At 45.0% G+C, this 22,470-nt stretch overlaps 5 protein-coding genes across 20 annotated transcripts in view; all 5 read right to left on the minus strand.

Annotated features, from left to right (window-relative positions):
* The window catches only part of LOC120785775 (protocadherin gamma-C5-like), a 230,444-nt gene that overhangs the window by 11,552 nt on the left and 196,422 nt on the right, over nucleotides 1-22,470 (minus strand). For 4 of the 16 annotated variants that reach the window (XM_040120693.1, XM_040120692.1, XM_040120690.1 and 1 more), the window contains exon 1: nucleotides 1,950-4,692. The exons of 10 other annotated variants lie outside the window; for them this stretch is intronic. In XM_040120693.1, the coding sequence (XP_039976627.1) occupies nucleotides 1,950-4,412 (2,463 nt within the window). In that variant the 5' untranslated portion in view covers nucleotides 4,413-4,692. Of the gene's footprint in view, nucleotides 1-1,899; nucleotides 4,693-5,934; nucleotides 8,390-22,470 lie in introns of those variants that run through there. 2 more of the 16 variants (XM_040120691.1, XM_040120707.1) reach the window with 2 other exon arrangements.
* LOC120785780 (protocadherin gamma-C5-like) lies at nucleotides 9,404-11,893 on the minus strand. The gene has a single exon (XM_040120716.1). The coding sequence runs from the start codon at nucleotides 11,870-11,872 to the stop codon at nucleotides 9,404-9,406; it is 2,469 nt and encodes an 822-aa protein (XP_039976650.1). The 5' UTR covers nucleotides 11,873-11,893.
* Nucleotides 12,963-15,468, minus strand: LOC120785779 (protocadherin gamma-C5-like). The gene has a single exon (XM_040120714.1). It carries the CDS (start codon nucleotides 15,432-15,434, stop codon nucleotides 12,963-12,965), a length of 2,472 nt encoding a protein of 823 aa, XP_039976648.1. The 5' UTR covers nucleotides 15,435-15,468.
* Nucleotides 16,370-19,052, minus strand: LOC120785181 (protocadherin gamma-C5-like). Its single transcript, XM_040119643.1, has 2 exons — nucleotides 16,560-19,052; nucleotides 16,370-16,411 (listed from the first exon to the last, which is right to left on the minus strand). Exons 1-2 carry the CDS (start codon nucleotides 19,050-19,052, stop codon nucleotides 16,370-16,372), a joined length of 2,535 nt encoding a protein of 844 aa, XP_039975577.1.
* Nucleotides 19,923-22,457, minus strand: LOC120785641 (protocadherin gamma-C5-like). Its single transcript, XM_040120515.1, has one exon. The coding sequence runs from the start codon at nucleotides 22,440-22,442 to the stop codon at nucleotides 19,923-19,925; it is 2,520 nt and encodes an 839-aa protein (XP_039976449.1). The 5' UTR covers nucleotides 22,443-22,457.

Raw genomic sequence — 22,470 nt, forward strand, 5'->3', positions numbered from 1 at the left:
TGGCTCAACTGACAAAACGCTTCAGGACAGTTTCACTGAATCACATGAGCCTGTTTGTTGCATGTGCAGCTTTATCTGCCATAAAAAAGTTTATGTACAAAACACTTGGCCTAACTCCGTGCATGTGCCAACCCTTATAAATTCCTACAGACTCAAAAGCCCGAAAAACTAACTCATGGTCGTGAGAATGTTCAGATCATGAGAAAAGGGATAAATTGAAAAGATCAGAGAAGCAACTGATAACATGCTACTGACTAGGTGAGTCAGACTCATCATATCAGATTACATGGCATTTCCCAGCTCTCTGTGTTAACACACGGTTAAACAGACTGTGCCAAAACACTGCACACTGCAAATAAATAGAAGATACAAAGAAGGACAGTAGGAAGGCACTAAGGCCCCAGGGTCCTGCTAAAATTACACACTACTCGAGGGCTCCTCGTGCCTGATGCTTTTTACACAAACTCACGCACAAGCCCATTAACACCCACAGAGATAGCTGCTGTTCTACAGCCATCATAGCCTGTGCCGGCTGTTGCTGTGACACGTGCGTAAAGCCATCCTTCCTCTCCCTTTATCTATCCCTCTACCTCTTTTTCTCTGTTGTCCGCATTGCACACGTGTCACTAGAGCAGGGAGGCAGATGGTACTCTGCTGACCTCAGGGACAATCTAATTCAGCACAGAGAGAGAGAGAGAGAGTCTGCGTAATACAGACTCTTGAGAAACAGGAGAATTAAATGATATTAAAGGGTCCCGTTGTGTGGAGAAGAAATAGATACCATCAAAACACCACAGGAATAATAATTACCTTGAATCATCAACTCTATATTAAACATGACATGACTGAGGATGGATGGATTATTGATGAGAAACTAACTTTTCTTCATTGAATTCCCCCAAAATGACTCGATCTGATGAGAGCACTGTCAGCCATTTTCTATCCCTGACTCACATTAAAGCGCTAAATGGGTTGTCTATGCATGTGTCTATTATCTGTTTAGCCTTCCTTCACAACCAACTCTGAACACATGCAAAGCAGGATCTAAAGATGAAAATTAGAAATGGCTGCACAGAATTCACACAGCAAGAACAGCCTCACTCATGTGATGCAGAGTCCTGGAACCAATCACCAAAAGTTCAGAGGACAACAGGAAGTCAGGGGTCAGGCCACTGACCCCACGAATTCCTGTTTTTCAGCTACTGCTTTATTCTTTGACTCCCCCCCACCCCTCTTACCATTTTATTTCCTTGGCCCTTTTCCTCTCCTTACCCCCCCCAAAAAAAAAAAAAAAAAATCTCTTCCTCTGTCATCCTGCCCCCCTCTGTGTCCCAACCATTCAACTCTGCAGGACTTATTTTCATCTGTTTATCTCCTCCTCTTCATCTGTTAGAGGCACTTACGTCTCCCCTTTTCCCCTTCCTTTGCCATTTCTTCGGCTATCTTCAGCTACCTTCTTTCGGCTTCTTTCTCTCTATCTGCATCTTTCTTATCCATAAAGAAAAGTTCTCTGCCGGTTTAGTTACTGAAAGTCACAGATAGTAAACACATTTCCTAGCTTTGTGTCAGATTAAATATTAAACTGTTCTTCACTCTAACCAAACATGTTTAGTAGGGGAACAAAGCTGTAAGAGCTTTTTTTACCATGTAGAAAGAGGGTTATTCCTGCTAAAACAAGAGTGGTTTTGATAAAATATTGCAGAGCTACGTGACTGAGGAAATCCAGGTTATTCCTCTACTCTCAGGAGTCAAAGCAACACAACTACATTACTAACCTTCCCTTTACAGTTATACCAGTACAACATCAAAACTACATATGAAAAATATGTTTTTAGACACTTATGCATTTCCAAAAACCCATACATCCATACTAGAACACCTGTAATGGTCTTATCCTACCATGGCATATTCCATCAATACAATCCCGGCTCTCCCGCTTAAGCCCTCACCTCACTGGCTGAGTTCATAAGGTGCTTCCTGCTGATTGTCATGTTGAGTGTGTTGTTGTGACACAGCATGGGTGTCTTCATAAATACAAAGTCACTTCGGCTGGATATGGTTGAGTAGCAGGGCCTGTAAGTCCTAGTGTGTGGCTCTTGGGGGCCTCCCACAACCTCCATGTAGCGTATGGGTCCATCAGTGTTGAGCTGCAGGTGCAAGTCCTTGCTGGGCCTCTGATGGTAGCGGCTAGATCTGTGGCGACCGTAGCAGCAGCAGTCAGACCCTCCCAGCCCTGGGCCACGGTGCCTTAGGCAGCGTACCATGAGAACGACAAAGGTTATAAAGGAAACAGCTGATACACAGGCTAGAGAGATGATGAGGTACAGGGTGATGTCCGACATCCCAGTACGGTGGTAGAAGGGTATGAGTTGAGGCCTTGCTGGAGCCTCGTTTGCCGTGCCCTTCTCTTCCACAGTTACTGTAATGTTCACAGAACTGGACTTTGGCGGCTCACCATTGTCCTGAATGATGATCACAATGTCATAAACTGAGCCCCCTTCCTCTTCAGCCCACTTACGGGCTGTGCGGAGCTCCCCGGTGTGTGCCCCAATACGGAACATGCCAGCATTTGGTCCAGGGGCGATGGAGTAAAATAGCCATGCATTGTGCCCACTGTCTGCGTCCACCCCTACAAGTTTATTTATGAGGTGCCCTGGGCCGGCAGATGGGGGCACAGAGAGCTGTAATCCTTTGTCTTTTGGGTAGGAGGGGTGAACAATCACTGGTGCATTGTCATTCACATCCACCACAAACACATGCAGAGTGACATTGGCTGTCCGTGGGGGCACCCCAGCATCCCGGGCCTGCACCTCAATACGGAAAGCTTTAAGCTGTTCATGATCCAGAGAGCGCATGCTGTAGATGTGGCCACTCTCTGGGTTAATGTAGACATAAGAAGAAATGGGTGAGCCCTGGACCATGCTGGAAAGAATGGAGTAGGAGATGCGAGCATTGTCTCCGAGGTCTGGGTCAGTGGCTGAAACAGCAGCAATGGGGGCACTGGGAGCATTGTTCTCTGGGATGTCCACAGAGTATGAAGGCTGAGAAAAGGTGGGAGCATTGTCATTTACATCAGAGAGCTTCACCACAAAGGTAGTTTGTGATGAAAGGCGAGGGGAGCCAGCATCAGTTGCCCTGATGACCACTGTGTACTCTGGGACAGTCTCACGGTCCAGGTTGCCAGCAGTGATGAGGCTGTAATGCATGCCAAACGCTGAATTAAGCTTGAATGGCAAACCTGGTTGGACAGTTAATGTAACCTCCCCATTCACACCAGAGTCCAGGTCCCGTGCACTTATGAGCGCTATCACTGTCTCTGGTGCCGAGTCCTCTTTGATTGGACTGGTCAGTGATGTCAGTGTCACCTCTGGTGCGTTGTCATTCACATCAATGATGTCCACTATGACGTTACAGGAGCCCTCCATAGCGGGAGAGCCACCATCTCTGGCCTGCACTGTGATGTGGTATGCAGTGGCTTTCTCGTAATCCACATCACCCTTCACACGGATCTCCCCAGTTTTTGAATCCACACTAAAGAGTCTGAGAACCCGTTCCGGTGTATATTTACTAAACAGGAAAGATATTTCTCCGTTGTTACCCGAATCAGCGTCAGTCGCGTTCAGTTTCGTTACTAAAGTGCCCTGTGCAACATTTTCTAATAGCCTAACTTTCTTTACCGGTTCGTCAAAGACGGGCGCATTGTCATTTACATCCAGAATTTTAATGAGCATAACTGTTGAGCCAGATTTCTCCGGCTGACCCCCATCTACAGCAGTGAGCAACAGGCGAAACTTGGCCTGCGCTTCCCTGTCCAAAGGTTTATCCACCACTAGTTCTGGAAACTTGCTTCCGTCACTTTTACTTTCCACATTCAAAGTAAAGAAGTCATTTGCTGCAAGATGGTAAGTGCGTAACGAGTTGATACCCACGTCTGGGTCGTGTGCGCTCTCCAAACGGAACCTTGTGCCCGGCGCGGCCGCCTCTGATATCTCCAAGGAAATGTTGCTGGTTGAAAACTGGGGTGCATTGTCATTCACATCCAGAATGTCCACCACGACACGATGAATTTCTAAAGGATCCTCCAGAAGTATTTGAAGGTGGAGTGAACACGCTGAACTTAATTCGCACATTTGCTCCCTGTCAATATTTTGTTTAATAACCAATTCACCGGTCGCCTGCTTTACCTCGAAGTACTGCGCTGTGGACTCCGAGACCACCCGCAACCTCCTCTGATCAATCCGCTGAGCAGTAAGACTCAAATCTTTTGCGATATTCCCGACGACAGAGCCCGGGCTTAGCTCCTCCGACACGGAATAGCTGAGCTGAGCGGACGCACAGGAGAGGCAAGCTAGATAAAACCAAATCCTCCAAAACCTCCCTCCTCCGGAGCGCTTCCTCTGTCTGGAGTCCATTGTGCTGTGCTCCGAGGATCGGGGAATGGGAAAGTTTCTAACTTCTTTTTTCACCGTAACGTATCCATAGTGGCATTAACACGAGGCTATCGGGCTCGACGGTGAACATTTCCGTTTTAAAAACAGAGCGATGGGAAGTTTTGATGTGATCATGGCGGCCAACTTTAAAGAAAAAACGAGGACGAAAATCACAGTATTTTCCGTCTCCACCGAAACTCTCTGCTCTGTCTCCTCCGGCTCACTCCCCACATGGGCGGGGAGAGGCCACGGAGTCCTTCCCTCTCATTGGAACACAGGGATGGACACAGCTCGCTCTCTCTCTTTCTCTTTCTCTCTCTCCCTCACACACACACAGAGAAAAACTTTTCAGTGACTCCACTTCCACTGACAGGCAAGTATGTACTTCATCCTCATTTTAAAAGTTTGAGAGCACAATGCAAACGGAATACCATGAGGAGGAACATGTAATGTCTGTGCAAAAAAACTTACATAATCCATGAAAAAAGTGTTGGGTAGATGTATTCTTATTAACATTTGGGGAAAAAAAATCTGCCACATGCTTTCACTGAGAGCTCCTCATGTGGAAACAAAGTGGTGGATCAAGCAGCTGTTATTTATAGCGATGCTATCTGTATCCGCAGGGGGGCATAGTTTCCAGAGTGGTTTTTCCCCAAGCCCAGCTCTCCATCAAAGGAAAATTGAAATGGAGGTTCATTATAAAGTTAAGTAAGTTCAGTATATGCAAGCCATAAAAATGCTAGCAACAGACAATTGGAAAATGCAGGCCACGTAGCCTGAATTTAAGAGCAGATTTTTTTTTATCTATTAGAAAAGGCAACAATATAGCATAATTGCTGCAAACAAGACAGAAGATTGTAGTTTATTAAAGTTGGAATAGATAAATAAAATGATGTAAAGTTGGACAAAAAAATAATTATGAAACCTTAATTTCCTTGAACCTGGACATTTAAACTGAATATGAAAATTTCTATTCTAAAATTAAGAAATGCAACATGGAATTGATAACGTTTTAGCTTAGATATATAAAATCATTCATCGAAAAAAACTTGACACTATCCTACAATAGCTGTTTTCCAAATTACCACAGTATTACTTTTACTAAGGCTATTGTCACATTAAATTCCAATTTAATTTAAATTGATTAATTTGTTAACGTGATTAAATACATCGCTAATAGGCGAACGAGACTGTAAAAAATAAAACGTACTTTGAAACGTAGTTTATGGGCAGTAATCGCAACACTGATGCTGACCATAAAAACTTCAGCAGAGCTTTGTGCCATTTGGTTTTCGTTATAGATAAGCAGTAGGTACACGCTTTACCCAGTATCAAGCAAAGAAGTGCAAAAAGGAAATTGCTGAAAATCGCCAGTGAATCTAAAAACAAACCAAACCAAACAAACAATAATGAAAAATGAGCCAAAAAGAAAAATTAAGGGAATTCTGTTCAGCCGACTTCTACAGGCACAATTTCACACAATGCCTTTTGTTTCTCTGCTCACCTGCTGGCTCTCAAAGGTCCAGGTGCTGTCGGGTAAAGACGCATCCAGGACACTGATCACCTCCTTAAAGTCAGTGGTGCTGCTGGGTTTAATCAACGTGAAATCACTGTACTCTGACATTGGAGACATACAGGACCTGAAGGACTGACTCTGAGACAACATGTCTCCCCCCAGGACCTCCACGTACTTTATAGGTCCGTCGGTGTTGAGCTGGATCTGCAGGTTTCTGTTGGGATTCTTGTAATCATCACAGTCGGCCCGTCTCATGCAGCAACTACCGCTGCTTCTGCTGTTCCGGATGCATTTAACTGCTAAGATGAGAAAAGTCACCAGAGACAGCACGGACACCGAGGCCAGAGAGAGAATCAAGTAAAGGGTGATTCGGTCGTTTTTCTTGCTGGGCTCGGCCGCTTTCTGTCGGAGGTCTAAGATGGGCTCATGGAGCCCGTCCTCCAGAAGGATGGACACCGTGACGGTGGCGGACTGGACCGGTTCCCCGTCGTCCTTGACCTCTATAAGCAGCCTCTGAGAGGAGTCGTCCTGCTCGGACACAGCGCGTTTAGTCCTCACCTCCCCTGTGTACAGATTGACAGTGAACAGAGAGGCGTCTGTGGCCTCCGCCAGTTTGTAGGAGATCCAGGCGTTATGGCCCGAGTCAGCGTCCACGGCCGTCACCTTAGTGACCAGGTGACCCGCTTTAGCGGAGCGGGGCATCCTCTGATGAGACAGGGAGCCAAGGGCAGCGGAGGAGGGGTAAATAATAGCGGGGGCGTTGTCGTTCTGGTCCAGGATGAAGACATGGACGGTGGCGTTGCTGCTGAGAGACGGAGAACCCTGATCCTTTGCCTGAACCTGAATCTGAAACACCTTGAGTTTCTCATAGTCGAACGAGTGCATGCTGTAGATGCTGCCGTTATCTGAGTTGATGTAAACATACGATGAGACAGAAACGTCCTGCACTTTAGAGTCCAGGATGGAGTACGAGATTTTGGCGTTTTCACCAAAATCCAGGTCGGAGGCTGATACTGAGAACAGTATAGACCCTGGTACCCCATTCTCTTTTAAATACACATTGTAGGAGGGCTGAGTGAATATAGGAGGGTTGTCATTCACATCAGTGATGCTGACCGGTATAGTTTTCTTACTGGACAGAGGAGGGGAGCCTGAGTCAGTGGCTGTTATCTCAATGTTATACTGAGAGAAACTCTCTCGATCTAAAGCACCACTGGTAACCAGTGCGTAATTATTGGAAAAAGAAGGTTTAAGGTCAAAAGGTGAGCCCTTGGTGAGTTGTAACGTTACTTTGCCGTTATCGGCAGAGTCAAGGTCCCGAACACTGATCAAAGCCACAACTGTACCACTTGGTGCGTCTTCGCGCACTGGCTTTGGCTGAGACGTGATGACAATTTCAGGAGCGTTATCATTGAAATCAGTAATATCAACCTGCACACGACAGTGACCCTCCATTTCAGGGCTGCCTTTATCTTTTGCTGTTACATCGATGTCATATGACTTGGCAGTTTCATAGTCCAACTCCCCTTTCAGACTAATTTCACCTGTCAAAGGGTTAATATCGAACATTGACAACAAAAAATCTGTTGTCCGAGAGCCAAATAAGAATTCAATTTCACCATTTAAACCTTCATCTGCATCTGTTGCTTTGGGCTTCATAACAGTAGCTCCCTTTCTACTTTTTTCCCCCAGGGTTACTTTATAAACGTTTTTTTCAAACACTGGGAAATTATCATTTATGTCAAGCACGCTTATGGTTATTTGTGAGGTTCCCGATCTTACTGGACTCCCTCCGTCTAATGCTGTCAGTAATATTTTGTGAACAGCCTTTTTCTCTCGATCTAGAGGCTTTTCTAAAACAAGTTCCGGAACAGTCTTACCACCCGCTATCTCTTTGATTTTAAGGGAACAACAATCATTTTTACTAAGAGTGTATGATTTGAGTGAATTGCTGCCAACATCGGGGTCCGTTGCGCTCTCCAGAGGAAAGCGGGTGCCAACTGCTGCTGATTCGGCAATTTTTAAAGATAATTCATTTGAAAGGAAACTTGGAGAATTGTCATTAATATCTCGTATTTCAACCTCAATACGATGTAACTGTAGCGGGTCCTCAATGACCACTTGCAGAGGTAGAACACAGCTGGCGCTTTGTCCGCATAAAGCCTCTCTGTCTATCCTGTCATTCACCACCAGCTCGCCCTTCCCCGCATCCACGCTGAAATACTGCTCACCAGCCTCGGAGGCGACTCGTAGTTTACGGTCAAAAATCTCAGATAGTCCCAAACCCAGATCTTTGGCTAGATTTCCTACCACAGAGCCTCGTTTTAGTTCCTCCGGGATGCTGTAACGAGTCTGCCCGTCTATTGTACTCCACAAGAGAAAGAAATGATGCCACCAAAGCGCCTGCCATCTCCAGTCTCGGTATCCCATTGTTTTTGTCATCCCCGATTCAGTAAAATACATCATTTCCAATCCACAGGGACGAAGAACATAAAGTCAAATTCCATATTCCAAGAGCATGACACATTCCCTTAAAAAGATGCCTGTTAAGGGTCAAAGATAAAATTAAGATATAACCTTATACTTCGAATATATGAACCATGAACCTACTCTTCCCCCATCCGAGCACTGTGGTTTTGGTGCTGAGGCTGCATGGGGGAGGGAGTAGATCTCTTTGTACAGTTCTGAATGCTATTGGTCCACAGCATCCATCTCTCACATCCAATGAGAGGGGAACTGAGCAGCACCGTTAAAGAAACACTCCCCACTTTGAGCAGTTATGAAAGAGCAAGTGAAACACTATGGGGAGATGCCGTTTAACGTGTCCATGACTTAAATAAATGTAAAATAAAGAGACGTATTAGGTCAATGTCTGTATATCATACATTTTAATGTTATCATTCAATTCCGCAGAGACCAGATGTGTTTCTTGGTTTTTATTTCTGGCGCGTAAATGCCATCAACCGCGTTTACGGACGTCAAGGAGTCCAACAATTAAATAAGTGAAAATAGTTAAGTGTGTCAGTTAAATGTTGATGCATGATCAGTGCTACCCCTCAAAAATAATTTACTAGCGTGCCCTCCGTAGGCCTCATGGTTCAGAGTCGCTGTCCATCCCTGAGGTGCTGAAGGCTCAGCTTGAAAAGCTTCGACATGCAACACACTCCTCAGGTCAATTTGTCATTCTGGTCATTCTGGTGAATGACATAATAGACAAACAGGCAAACCGCTGTGCCGCAAAACAAATTAAAAGTTTCAATTTGGATATAAATTTAATATTTTCATTTCAAATACATCGACTGTCAAAGTAAGAAATATCCAGAAGTTTATTCGATCCTCTGAATTGCCTTGTCATTATGATTTCTGATGATATTATTTGATTTCTCAAAGTTATGATTCTTTTGGGGGCCACTGTAGCTTAAGCAATGGTGTCAAAAATCTGTATGTTATTTTTGTATCACTCTCTGCTCACCTGCTGGCTCTCAAAGGTCCAGGTGCTGTCGGGTAAAGACGCATCCAGGACACTGATCACCTCCTTAAAGTCAGTGGTGCTGCTGGGTTTAATCAACGTGAAATCACTGTACTCTGACATTGGAGACATACAGGACCTGAAGGACTGACTCTGAGACAACATGTCTCCTCCCAGGACCTCCACGTACTTTATAGGTCCGTCGGTGTTGAGCTGGATCTGCAGGTTTCTGTTGGGGTTCTTGTAATCATCACAGTCGGCCCGTCTCATGCAGCAACTACCGCTGCTTCTGCTGTTCCGGATGCATTTAACTGCTAAGATGAGAAAAGTCACCAGAGACAGCACGGACACCGAGGCCAGAGAGAGAATCAAGTAAAGGGTGATTCTGTCGTTTTTCTTGCTGGGCTCGACCGCTTTCTGTCGGAGGTCTAAGATGGGCTCATGGAGACCGTCCTCCAGCAGGATGGACACCGTGACGGTGGCGGACTGGACCGGTTCCCCGTCGTCCTTGACCTCTATAAGCAGCCACTGAGAGGAGTCGTCCTGCTCGGACACAGCGCGTTTAGTCCTCACCTCCCCTGTGTACAGATTGACAGTGAACAGAGAGGCGTCTGTGGCCTCCGCCAGTTTGTAGGAGATCCAGGCGTTATGGCCCGAGTCAGCGTCCACGGCCGTCACCTTAGTAACCAGGTGACCCGCTTTAGCGGAGCGGGGCATCCTCTGATGAGACAGGGAGCCCAGGGCAGCGGAGGAGGGGTAAATAACAGCGGGGGCGTTGTCGTTCTGGTCCAGGATGAAGACATGGACGGTGGCGTTGCTGCTGAGAGACGGAGAACCCTGATCCTTTGCCTGAACCTGAATCTGAAACACCTTGAGTTTCTCATAGTCGAACGAGTGCATGCTGTAGATGCTGCCGTTATCTGAGTTGATGTAAACATACGATGAGACAGAAACGTCCTGCACTTTAGAGTCCAGGATGGAGTACGAGATTTTGGCGTTTTCACCAAAATCCAGGTCAGAGGCTGATACTGAGAACAGTATAGATCCTGGTACCCCATTCTCTTTTAAATACACATTGTAGGAGGGCTGAGTGAATATAGGAGGGTTGTCATTCACATCAGTGATGCTGACCGGTATAGTTTTCTTACTGGACAGAGGAGGGGAGCCTGAGTCAGTGGCTGTTATCTCGATGTTATACTGAGAGAAACTCTCGCGGTCTAAAGCACCACTGGTAACCAGTTCATAATTATTAGAAAATGATGGTTTCAAACTGAAGGGAGATCCCTTTGGGAGTTTTAATGTCACTTTGGCGTTATCACCAGAGTCAAGGTCTCGAGCTCTGATTAAAGCTACTACTGTGCCTCTTGGCGAGTCCTCGAGTACCGGATTTGGTTTTGAAGTGAGAAGTATTTCTGGTGCATTGTCATTAATGTCTATTACTACTACTTGCACACGACAATGGCCCTCCATCTCAGGAACTCCTTTATCTTTTGCAGTAATATCTATTTCATGTATTGCATTGCTTTCATAATCTAACGGCCCTACTATGGAGATCTCACCTGTCTGCGAATGTAAATGAAAAATGGACAACGATGACTGAGGTGTGTGCGCAGCAAATGCATATTCAATCTCTCCATTAACACCCTCATCTGCGTCTGTTGCTTCAACTTTGACAAGTACAGAACCAGTGACAGTATTTTCATGCACAGTTATATTATACAACGGCCTTTTGAAAACAGGGACATTGTCGTTGTTGTCGAGTACAGTAACGATAATTTTCGTGGTGCCAGTTTTGACAGGATTGCCTCCGTCTAAAGCTGTCAGTAGTAACTGATGTACATGTTGTTTCTCTCTGTCAAGTGGTTTCTCTAGTACTAGTTCCGGAACCTTTCGATTTCCTGACAACTCTTTAATCCTTAAACTAAAACACTCATCTTTACTCAGAGTATAAGATTTTACCGAATTACTGCCAACGTCCAGGTCCTGTGCTGTTTCTAAAGGAAAGCGTATGCCTGTGGCAGTAGATTCTGCAATCTTTAAAGATCGCTCCTCGTTTGAAAAATTCGGAGAGTTGTCATTTATGTCCCTTATTTCCACTTCTATCCGGTGTAGTTGCAGCGGATTTTCTGTTACAACCTGTAAAGGCAACACACAGCTGGCGCTTTGTCCGCATAAAGCCTCTCTGTCTATCCTGTCATTCACCACCAGCTCGCCCTTCCCCGCATCCACGCTGAAATACTGCTCACCAGCCTCGGAGTCAACACGCAGTTTACGGTCAAAAAGGTCTGATAGTCCCAAACCCAGATCTTTGGCTAGATATCCTACCACAGAGCCTCGTTTTAGTTCCTCCGGGATGCTGTAACGAGTCTGCCCGTCTATTGTACTCCACAAGAGAAGGAAATGATGCCACCAAAGCGCCTGCCATCTCCAGTCTCGGTATCCTATTCTCTTTGTCATCCCCGATCCGTTAGAATATGTTATTTCCCATTAAGGTATTCATCAACATAACCCAGCATTCAAAGTCATCACCAGAACGGTCATTCCAATATATATAAATCCTCAAATAATTGGTAATAAAATATATATTCGGAAGTCCATCGAATAAGCGCGACTCCTCTCCTGCTCTGACACTGTGAGGGTTGCTGTGGTGAGAGCGAATGGGGGATGGAGTAGATCTCTTTGTACAGTTCTGCATGCTATTGGTTCACAGCATCCATCTTTACTATCCAATCACAGAGAGCCAACTCTGCCCACAAAGCCACTGCATCCCCCAAGGTCGATATGCATTTTGACAGTCGTACTACCATCTCGGGATTGAGACAATTATCTTTGTAGAAAACTGAATAAGAATACATGTGATGAAAAATACAAAAGTTTTGATTCCTAAACCCCCATTAAACTGGACACCTTGTTTTCAAACGACTGCTGCCAACTAATCATGGAAATAAAACCAACAAATTAAACCATTATCACTTTGAAAATTACATATATCCAAATTCGCTTAATAACTTTTTAAAAATAGTTGCTAATGTGGTTGCAACATCTGATCAAAAGTGAAAATATATGCGCAGTGCATTGCATAAAAGTAATAGATTGTAATAATTACAAACAGTCACTCAGAGTTCCACCTTTAGTTAAACACATTTTCATAAAGAATTTCTCAATATATAAGTTATTGGATTCGCTTTTTTAAGGGAATGATACTACGTCACTTTAATAAAACAACCCGCTTTCAAAATATCTACATCGAATATAAAACTGATTCTTATACCACTCAAAACAAGTCTCTTGTCAGAAGACAGTTTAGGCATAGCCAGTGATATTTTATATGAAGAAACCAATGAAAATAAAAACAACTTCATTTATAGTGAAATCAAAATACAGAATTCAAACATGTTTAGGCTGCCCATAGAATAACAAATATCATTAAAGTTCGTTCAAAACAGGTTGAGGATATATTTCACATTAGGTCAGATTATTTTAATTATTTTTTCAGGCTATCAAAGGAATCTATAGCCAGTAATGATTGAAAACCTGTATAGCAGGTTTACTGTTTTCTGCTCACCTGCTGGCTTTCAAAGGTCCAGGTGCTGTCGGGTAGAGACGCATCCAGGACACTGATCACCTCCTTAAAGTCAGTGGTGCTGCTGGGTTTAATCAACGTGAAATCACTGTACTCTGACATTGGAGACATACAGGACCTGAAGGACTGACTCTGAGACAACATGTCTCCTCCCAGGACCTCCACGTACTTAATAGGTCCGTCGGTGTTGAGCTGGATCTGCAGGTTTCTGTTGGGGTTCTTGTAATCATCACAGTCGGCCCGTCTCATGCAGCAACTACCGCTGCTTCTGCTGTTCCGGATGCATTTAACTGCTAAGATGAGAAAAGTCACCAGAGACAGCACGGACACCGAGGCCAGAGAGAGAATCAAGTAAAGGGTGATTCTGTCATTTTTCTTGCTGGGCTCGGCCGCTTTCTGTCGGAGGTCTAAAATCGGCTCATGGAGACCGTCCTCCAGCAGGATGGACACCGTGACGGTGGCGGACTGGACCGGTTCCCCGTCGTCCTTGACCTCTATAAGCAGCCTCTGAGAGGAGTCGTCCTGCTCGGACACAGCGCGTTTAGTCCTCACCTCCCCTGTGTACAGATTGACAGTGAACAGAGAGGCGTCTGTGGCCTCCGCCAGTTTGTAGGAGATCCAGGCGTTATGGCCCGAGTCAGCGTCCACCGCCGTCACCTTAGTAACCAGGTGACCCGCTTTAGCGGAGCGGGGCATCCTCTGATGAGACAGGGAGCCCAGGGCAGCGGAGGAGGGGTAAATAACAGCGGGGGCGTTGTCGTTCTGGTCCAGGATGAAGACATGGACGGTGGCGTTGCTGCTGAGAGACGGAGAACCCTGATCCTTTGCCTGAACCTGAATCTGAAACACCTTGAGTTTCTCATAGTCGAACGAGTGCATGCTGTAGATGCTGCCGTTATCTGAGTTGATGTAAACATACGATGAGACAGAAACGTCCTGCACTTTAGAGTCCAGGATGGAGTACGAGATTTTGGCGTTTTCACCAAAATCCAGGTCGGAGGCTGATACTGAGAACAGTATAGATCCTGGTACCCCATTCTCTTTTAAATACACATTGTAGGAGGGCTGAGTGAATATAGGAGGGTTGTCATTCACATCAGTAATAGTGACGTTTATAGTTTTCTTACTGGACAGAGGAGGAGAGCCTGAGTCAGTGGCTGTTATCTCGATGTTATACTGAGAGAAACTCTCTCGATCTAAAGCACCACTGGTAACCAGTGCATAATTATCAGAAAATGATGGTTTCAGGTTAAAAGGATAACCCCTGGGGAGCTGTAATGACACTTTACCGTTGACATCGGAGTCAAGGTCTCGGGCACTGATTAAAGCTACTACAGTACCACTTGGTGCGTCCTCGGTCACAGAGTTTGGTTGGGAGGTCAGAAATATATTTGGAGCATTATCGTTTACATCTATCACTTCCATATGGACAGTACAATGTCCCTCCATTCTCGGACTGCCTTTGTCTCTTGCACAAATGTCAATTTCATAATTTGCGTTTGTTTCGAAATCTAATTTCCCTATAAGACGTATTTCTCCAGTAAATGAATCAATATCGAACAAAGACAGGACAATATCTGGTGTGTGAGTTCCAAATGAATACTCTATTTCTCCATTAGAACCTTCATCAGTATCTTTTGCTTTAAGTTGTATAATAGATGAACCTTGCACACTATTCTCGCTTATGGAGACTTTGTAAACATTTTTCTCAAATACAGGGAAATTGTCGTTAATATCGAGCACATTTATCATTATTTGGGAGATCCCAGATTTCACTGGGTTCCCCCCGTCTATAGCTGTTACTTGAAGGTGATGTATAGGCTTTTTTTCTCTGTCAAGAGATTTGGACAAGACTAGCTCGGGGACTTTCCTCCCAGCTGACACATCTTTAATCTTTAAACTAAAAAAGTCGTCTTTACTCAAACTATACGACCTCACTGAATTCACTCCAACATCAAGATCTTGCGCGGTCTCCAAAGGAAAACGTGCCCCTGCCGCTGTCGACTCTGCTATTTGTAATATTAATTCTTGCGAAGGGAATATTGGAGAATTGTCATTAATATCCTGTATTTCCACCTCGACTCGGTACAATTGTAACGGTTTATCAATAACCACTTGCAAAGTCAACACACAGCTGGGGCTTTGTCCGCATAAAGCCTCTCTGTCTATCCTGTCATTTACCACCAGCTCGCCCTTCCCCGCATCCACGCTGAAATACTGCTCACCAGCCTCGGAGGCGACTCGTAGTTTACGGTCAAAAATCTCAGATAGTCCCAAACCCAGATCTTTGGCTAGATTTCCTACCACAGAGCCTCGTTTTAGTTCCTCCGGGATGCTGTAACGAGTCTGCCCGTCTATTGTACTCCACAAGAGAAAGAAATGATGCCACCAAAGCGCCTGCCATCTCCAGTCTCGGTATCCTATTCTCTTTGTCATCCCCGATCCGTTAGAATTATTTCACAGTAAGGTAATCGAAAAGAAGATAATTACCATCCATTGCCACAAAGCATTAATCCAAAACAAAGATCCCAAATCGCGTCATGCCAAAAAGTGAATAAAGATTTTTCGTTTTAATTCCGAAAAGCGCATCACTCCCTCTCATCCAGCTCAATGCGACGTAAGTGTTTACGGTGCTGAGGCTGCATGGGGGAGGGAGTAGATCTCTTTGTACAGTTCTACGTTTCATTGGTGCACAATGTGCATCTCTACCATCCAATAAGAACGGAGGTGAGCAGCGCTTTTAAAGACACAGACGCCCTAGAAAGAATCTGCCTCGATGCATTAAGAGTGTGTAGGATGGCAGCTGCTATAGGCTACGTCGCCAATAATGTTAGTGCATATAAAATTAAATCTTATTACAAAATACAACTACTGTCTTTGTGCTGGTTATTCGAACCTTTGAATAAAAATATTTCTGTGATTTGATCAGAAAAAAGTGACGGTATTGTGCAGTTTAGCCCAGCTACAAGGAAGCAAATTCAAGGTTTCACTGTCCAGCTTTGTGGCGCTGAAACAAAGTGTCATTCGTACAATTATAAAGAAAGCTTTGTAAAGTACTGTATCACGCAACTCAGCTAAAAACAAAATATTAACGTAGACACGATATAGGATTTTGTATGGAAAAAAAATATCCGGCGGGTTGAAAAGTAAAAATCCTCTGCAAACAGAAAATACGTGAGCAACAAAAGCCCAGAATATTGGTCAGGGTGTGCTTATGAAGATGAATGGGTTAAAATGAGGACATGATGACCATCTCGGTATCTTGTTTGCATTATCAAACTGATAGAAATTATTGAAATAAATGATATTATAACATTACAGTATTCAATATCATAGATTAAGATTATATATATGGTAGCTAAGAGCAAGTATCACCAGAACGCCAAACAGTAGTTCATGTTGAGGGAAGACAGCTAAAAAACAAAACAAAAAAATAAAGGAGGAACAAATGTTTATGACTGATTAGCTGACGATGAAAACAAAGTGTTATCAGGGGACAGTTCCGTATTTTAAGTTTAGAAAAACTCGATGCAACGACAAAAAATTACACAGAAGCTCTACTATTGTTTCTGTGCTCACCTGCTGGCTCTCAAAGGTCCAGGTGCTGTCAGGTAAAGACGCATCCAGGACACTGATCACCTCCTTAAAGTCAGTGGTGCTGCTGGGTTTAATCAACGTGAAATCACTGTACTCTGACATTGGAGACATACAGGACCTGAAGGACTGACTCTGAGACAACATGTCTCCTCCCAGGACCTCCACGTACTTTATAGGTCCGTCGGTGTTGAGCTGGATCTGCAGGTTTCTGTTGGGGTTCTTGTAATCATCACAGTCGGCCCGTCTCATGCAGCAACTACCGCTGCTTCTGCTGTTCCGGATGCATTTAACTGCTAAGATGAGAAAAGTCACCAGAGACAGCACGGACACCGAGGCCAGAGAGAGAATCAAGTAAAGGGTGATTCGGTCGTTTTTCTTGCTGGGCTCGGCCGCTTTCTGTCGGAGGTCTAAAATCGGCTCATGGAGACCGTCCTCCAGCAGGATGGACACCGTGACGGTGGCGGACTGGACCGGTTCCCCGTCGTCCTTGACCTCTATAAGCAGCCTCTGAGAGGAGTCGTCCTGCTCGGACACAGCGCGTTTAGTCCTCACCTCCCCTGTGTACAGATTGACAGTGAACAGAGAGGCGTCTGTGGCCTCCGCCAGTTTGTAGGAGATCCAGGCGTTATGGCCCGAGTCAGCGTCCACCGCCGTCACCTTAGTAACCAGGTGACCCGCTTTAGCGGAGCGGGGCATCCTCTGATGAGACAGGGAGCCCAGGGCAGCGGAGGAGGGGTAAATAACAGCGGGGGCGTTGTCGTTCTGGTCCAGGATGAAGACATGGACGGTGGCGTTGCTGCTGAGAGACGGAGAACCCTGATCCTTTGCCTGAACCTGAATCTGAAACACCTTGAGTTTCTCATAGTCGAACGAGTGCATGCTGTAGATGCTGCCGTTATCTGAGTTGATGTAAACATACGATGAGACAGAAACGTCCTGCACTTTAGAGTCCAGGATGGAGTACGAGATTTTGGCGTTTTCACCAAAATCCAGGTCGGAGGCTGATACTGAGAACAGTATAGACCCTGGTACCCCATTCTCTTTTAAATACACATTGTAGGAGGGCTGAGTGAATATAGGAGGGTTGTCATTCACATCAGTGATGCTGACCGGTATAGTTTTCTTACTGGACAGAGGAGGGGAGCCTGAGTCAGTGGCTGTTATCTCAATGTTATACTGAGAGAAACTCTCGCGGTCTAAAGCACCACTGGTAACCAGTGCGTAATTATTAGAAAATGATGGTTTTAGAGTGAAAGGAGAACCTTGGGGTAGTAGCAATGTTACTTTGCTATTATTCCCGGAGTCAGCGTCACGTGCATTGAGTAACGCCACCACTGTGCCACTTGGCGCATCCTCGCGCACCGTCTGCGGTTCAGAGGTGAGAACAATTTCTGGAGAGTTATCATTAACATCTACAACATCTATCTGTAGACGACAGTGACTCTCCATTTCGGGAACCCCCCTGTCTTTAGCGGTTATTTCAATTTTGTAGGATGTGTCTCTTTCATAATCTAAGTCTCCTTTCAAATGTATTTCCCCCGTTAATGAATTTATCTCAAATACCGATGAGACGGAATCTGGTGTCCGCGAGCCAAAAGACAATTCAACTTCACCATTCAGACCATCATCAGCATCAGTTGCTGTCATTTTGAAAACAAACGTATCCTTTACAGTATTCTCCAATAAGGAAACCTTATAAATATTTTTATCAAAAACTGGAAAATTATCATTTACATCAAGCACTGTGATTTGGATCTGTGAGGTTCCGGACATGACTGGGTTTCCTCCGTCTAATGCTGTCAACAGCAGCTGATGGACTGCTTTCTTCTCTCGATCAAGAGGCTTCTCTAACGCTAACTCGGGGACTGTTTTGCCATCCTCCACCTCCTTCATTTTCAACGTAAAACAGTCGTTTTTAGTCAAAGTGTAGGATTTGACTGAATTACTACCAACATCTGAATCCTCCGCACTCTCCAGAAGAAAACGAGTTCCCACTGCTGCCGATTCGGCAATTTTCAAAGACATATCTTTCGTGTGGAATCTGGGCGAATTATCATTGATATCTTTTATTTCTACTTCAATGCGATGTAAATTTAGAGGATTTTCAACAACTACTTGCAGAGGTAGAACACAGCTGGCGCTTTGTCCGCATAAAGCCTCTCTGTCTATCCTGTCATTCACCACCAGCTCGCCCTTCCCCGCATCCACACTGAAATACTGCTCACCAGCCTCGGAGGCGACTCGTAGTTTACGGTCAAAAATCTCAGATAGTCCCAAACCCAGATCTTTGGCTAGATTTCCTACCACAGAGCCTCGTTCCAGCTCCTCCGGGATGCTGTAACGAGTCTGCCCGTCTATTGTACTCCACAAGAGAAGGAAATGATGCCACCAAAGCGCCTGCCATCTCCAGTCTCGGTATCCTATTGTCTTTGTCATCCTTGGTCCGTTATAAGACATTAATTCCAAACGGCATCTTGTTTATACCAATGGGGGAATCCACTATAGTAGGAAATACTCCCAAAGAAAATATCTCATAGTGTCTGGGCATGGCTGTAAGGTCAAATGTATATGTTTAAGTCTTAGAAAGCGCGAGCTTATCGCTGTCTCTCCTCGAGCCCATTGCATTGTAAGTGTTACAGCGACGCGGCTGTATGGGGGCAGGGACTAGATTGCTTTGTACAGTTCTGAATCCTATTGGTGCACAGCATCCATTTCCACCATCCAATGAGAGGGAGACTGATCGACACTCTTAAAGTGGCAGCATTTATTCACTTTCTGGGCTTTTGTCTGCAGTGATTACAACAAATATCAGTGAATGTCCAAAAAAAAAATCGGAGGAAACCTTGTCATTGTCACACAAAAGACATAAATGAAAAACGCCTGTCAGTCAGCAGCTCAAACAAATTCAAAAGATAAAAATAAATTCCGCATTACAGAAATCCGGTAAACGCATAAGAAAGGTCAAGCAGTCATCGACTGTCAATATACTTGCAGAGTAAAATGAATCCACACTGTTCTAAAGTTATACGACAGTGGCTGCATTTCACAATCGCTGTCCGCTCTCATGGTGCTTAACTTTTCAAACGTGTACGTGTAAAACTACATTGTTGCATGCCCCCGACAAAGCCATCTTTACCATTTCTGAATACATTTCATACACATTACCTGGCTTTTCCTACATTGAAATCAAATTCTATAGTGGACATTTCGAAAAAGTGTGATGAAAACATTATATGCCAGCCGGGACGAATGGATGGATAGATGGATTTGTTTCGTCAGCTGACTGATTTTGATAACAGACTATGATATGATTGTGTATTTGTTGTATTAAATGAAAAATAGCATGATATTTATTTCTCCGTTATTAGGATAAATGTTTGTTTCTCTGCTCACCTGCTGGCTCTCAAAGGTCCAGGTGCTGTCGGGTAAAGACGCATCCAGGACACTGATCACCTCCTTAAAGTCAGTGGTGCTGCTGGGTTTAATCAACGTGAAATCACTGTACTCTGACATTGGAGACATACAGGACCTGAAGGACTGACTCTGAGACAACATGTCTCCTCCCAGGACCTCCACGTACTTTATAGGTCCGTCGGTGTTGAGCTGGATCTGCAGGTTTCTGTTGGGGTTCTTGTAATCATCACAGTCGGCCCGTCTCATGCAGCAACTACCGCTGCTTCTGCTGTTCCGGATGCATTTAACCGCTAAGATGAGAAAAGTCACCAGAGACAGCACGGACACCGAGGCCAGAGAGAGAATCAAGTAAAGGGTGATTCGGTCATTTTTCTTGCTGGGCTCGGCCGCTTTCTGTCGGAGGTCTAAAATCGGCTCATGGAGACCGTCCTCCAGCAGGATGGACACCGTGACGGTGGCGGACTGGACCGGTTCCCCGTCGTCCTTGACCTCTATAAGCAGCCTCTGAGAGGAGTCGTCCTGCTCGGACACAGCGCGTTTAGTCCTCACCTCCCCTGTGTACAGATTGACAGTGAACAGAGAGGCGTCTGTGGCCTCCGCCAGTTTGTAGGAGATCCAGGCGTTATGGCCCGAGTCAGCGTCCACCGCCGTCACCTTAGTAACCAGGTGACCCGCTTTAGCGGAGCGGGGCATCCTCTGATGAGACAGGGAGCCCAGGGCAGCGGAGGAGGGGTAAATAACAGCGGGGGCGTTGTCGTTCTGGTCCAGGATGAAGACATGGACGGTGGCGTTGCTGCTGAGAGACGGAGAACCCTGATCCTTTGCCTGAACCTGAATCTGAAACACCTTGAGTTTCTCATAGTCGAACGAGTGCATGCTGTAGATGCTGCCGTTATCTGAGTTGATGTAAACATACGATGAGACAGAAACGTCCTGCACTTTAGAGTCCAGGATGGAGTACGAGATTTTGGCGTTTTCACCAAAATCCAGGTCGGAGGCTGATACTGAGAACAGTATAGACCCTGGTACCCCATTCTCTTTTAAATACACATTGTAGGAGGGCTGAGTGAATATAGGAGGGTTGTCATTCACATCAGTAATAGTGACGTTTATAGTTTTCTTACTGGACAGAGGAGGAGAGCCTGAGTCAGTGGCTGTTATCTCAATGTTATATTCGGAGACATTTTCTCGATCTAAAATACCACTGATAACCAGTGCGTAATTCTGGGAAAACGAGGGTTTCAGGGCAAAGTGAGATTTTTTAGGGAGCTGTAATGTTACTTTACCGTTATCACCGGAGTCAAGGTCTCGGGCACTGAGCAAAGCTACTACGGTGCCATTAGGTGAGTCTTCGCGCACTGGCTTTGGATGAGAGGTGAGTATTATTTCTGGGGCATTATCGTTAACATCTGTCACTTCAACGTGCACAGTACAGTGCCCCTCCATTCTCGGACTGCCTTTGTCTTTAGCACTTATGTCTATTTCATAATTTGCTGTTGATTCGAAATCTAGTTTTCCTTTAATAAACATTGTTCCCGATATATTATCAATGCTAAAAACAGAGAGAACAGAATCTGATGTGTGCGCTCCAAACGAGTATTCTATTTCTCCGTTTTGACCATCGTCCATATCTACCGCTTTTGTTTGTACAATCACTGCACCTTCTGCGGCATTTTCATTGATAGATACTTTATACAAGGTCTTCTCAAAAGCTGGGACGTTATCATTGATGTCAAGGACTTTAATAGATATTTGAGAAGTTCCTGATCTCACTGGGTTGCCTCCATCTACAGCTGTCAACAAAAGCGTATGAACAGCCTTTTTCTCTCTATCTAAAAGTTTTGCTAAAATCAATTCAGGGACTTTCCTCCCACCGGCAATTTCTTTGACTCTAATACTAAAACATTCGTCTTTACTGAGAGCGTATGACCTTAATGAATTACTGCCAACATCTGGGTCTATGGCGCTTTCTAAAGGGAATCGAACACCTACAATTGTAGATTCCGCAATCTCCAATGCGATAACATTTGATGGGAATCTGGGCGCATTATCATTAATGTCTTGTATTTCAACCTCAACACGAAAAAGTTGTAATGGGTCTTCAATTACAACCTGCAGATGTAGAACACAGCTGGCGCTTTGTCCGCATAAAGCCTCTCTGTCTATCCTGTCATTCACCACCAGCTCGCCCTTCCCCGCATCCACGCTGAAATACTGCTCACCAGCCTCGGAGGCGACTCGTAGTTTACGGTCAAAAATCTCAGATAGTCCCAAACCCAGATCTTTGGCTAGATTTCCTACCACAGAGCCTCGTTTTAATTCCTCCGGGATGCTGTAACGAGTCTGTCCGTCTATTGTACTCCACAAGATAAAGAAATGATGCCACCAAAGCGCCTGCCATCTCCAGTCTCGGTATCCTATTGTCTTTGTCATCTTTGGCCCGTTATAAGAAATTATTTCC

The sequence above is a fragment of the Xiphias gladius genome, chromosome 23, assembly GCF_016859285.1.
Source record: "Xiphias gladius isolate SHS-SW01 ecotype Sanya breed wild chromosome 23, ASM1685928v1, whole genome shotgun sequence".
NCBI lineage: Eukaryota > Metazoa > Chordata > Actinopteri > Istiophoriformes > Xiphiidae > Xiphias > Xiphias gladius.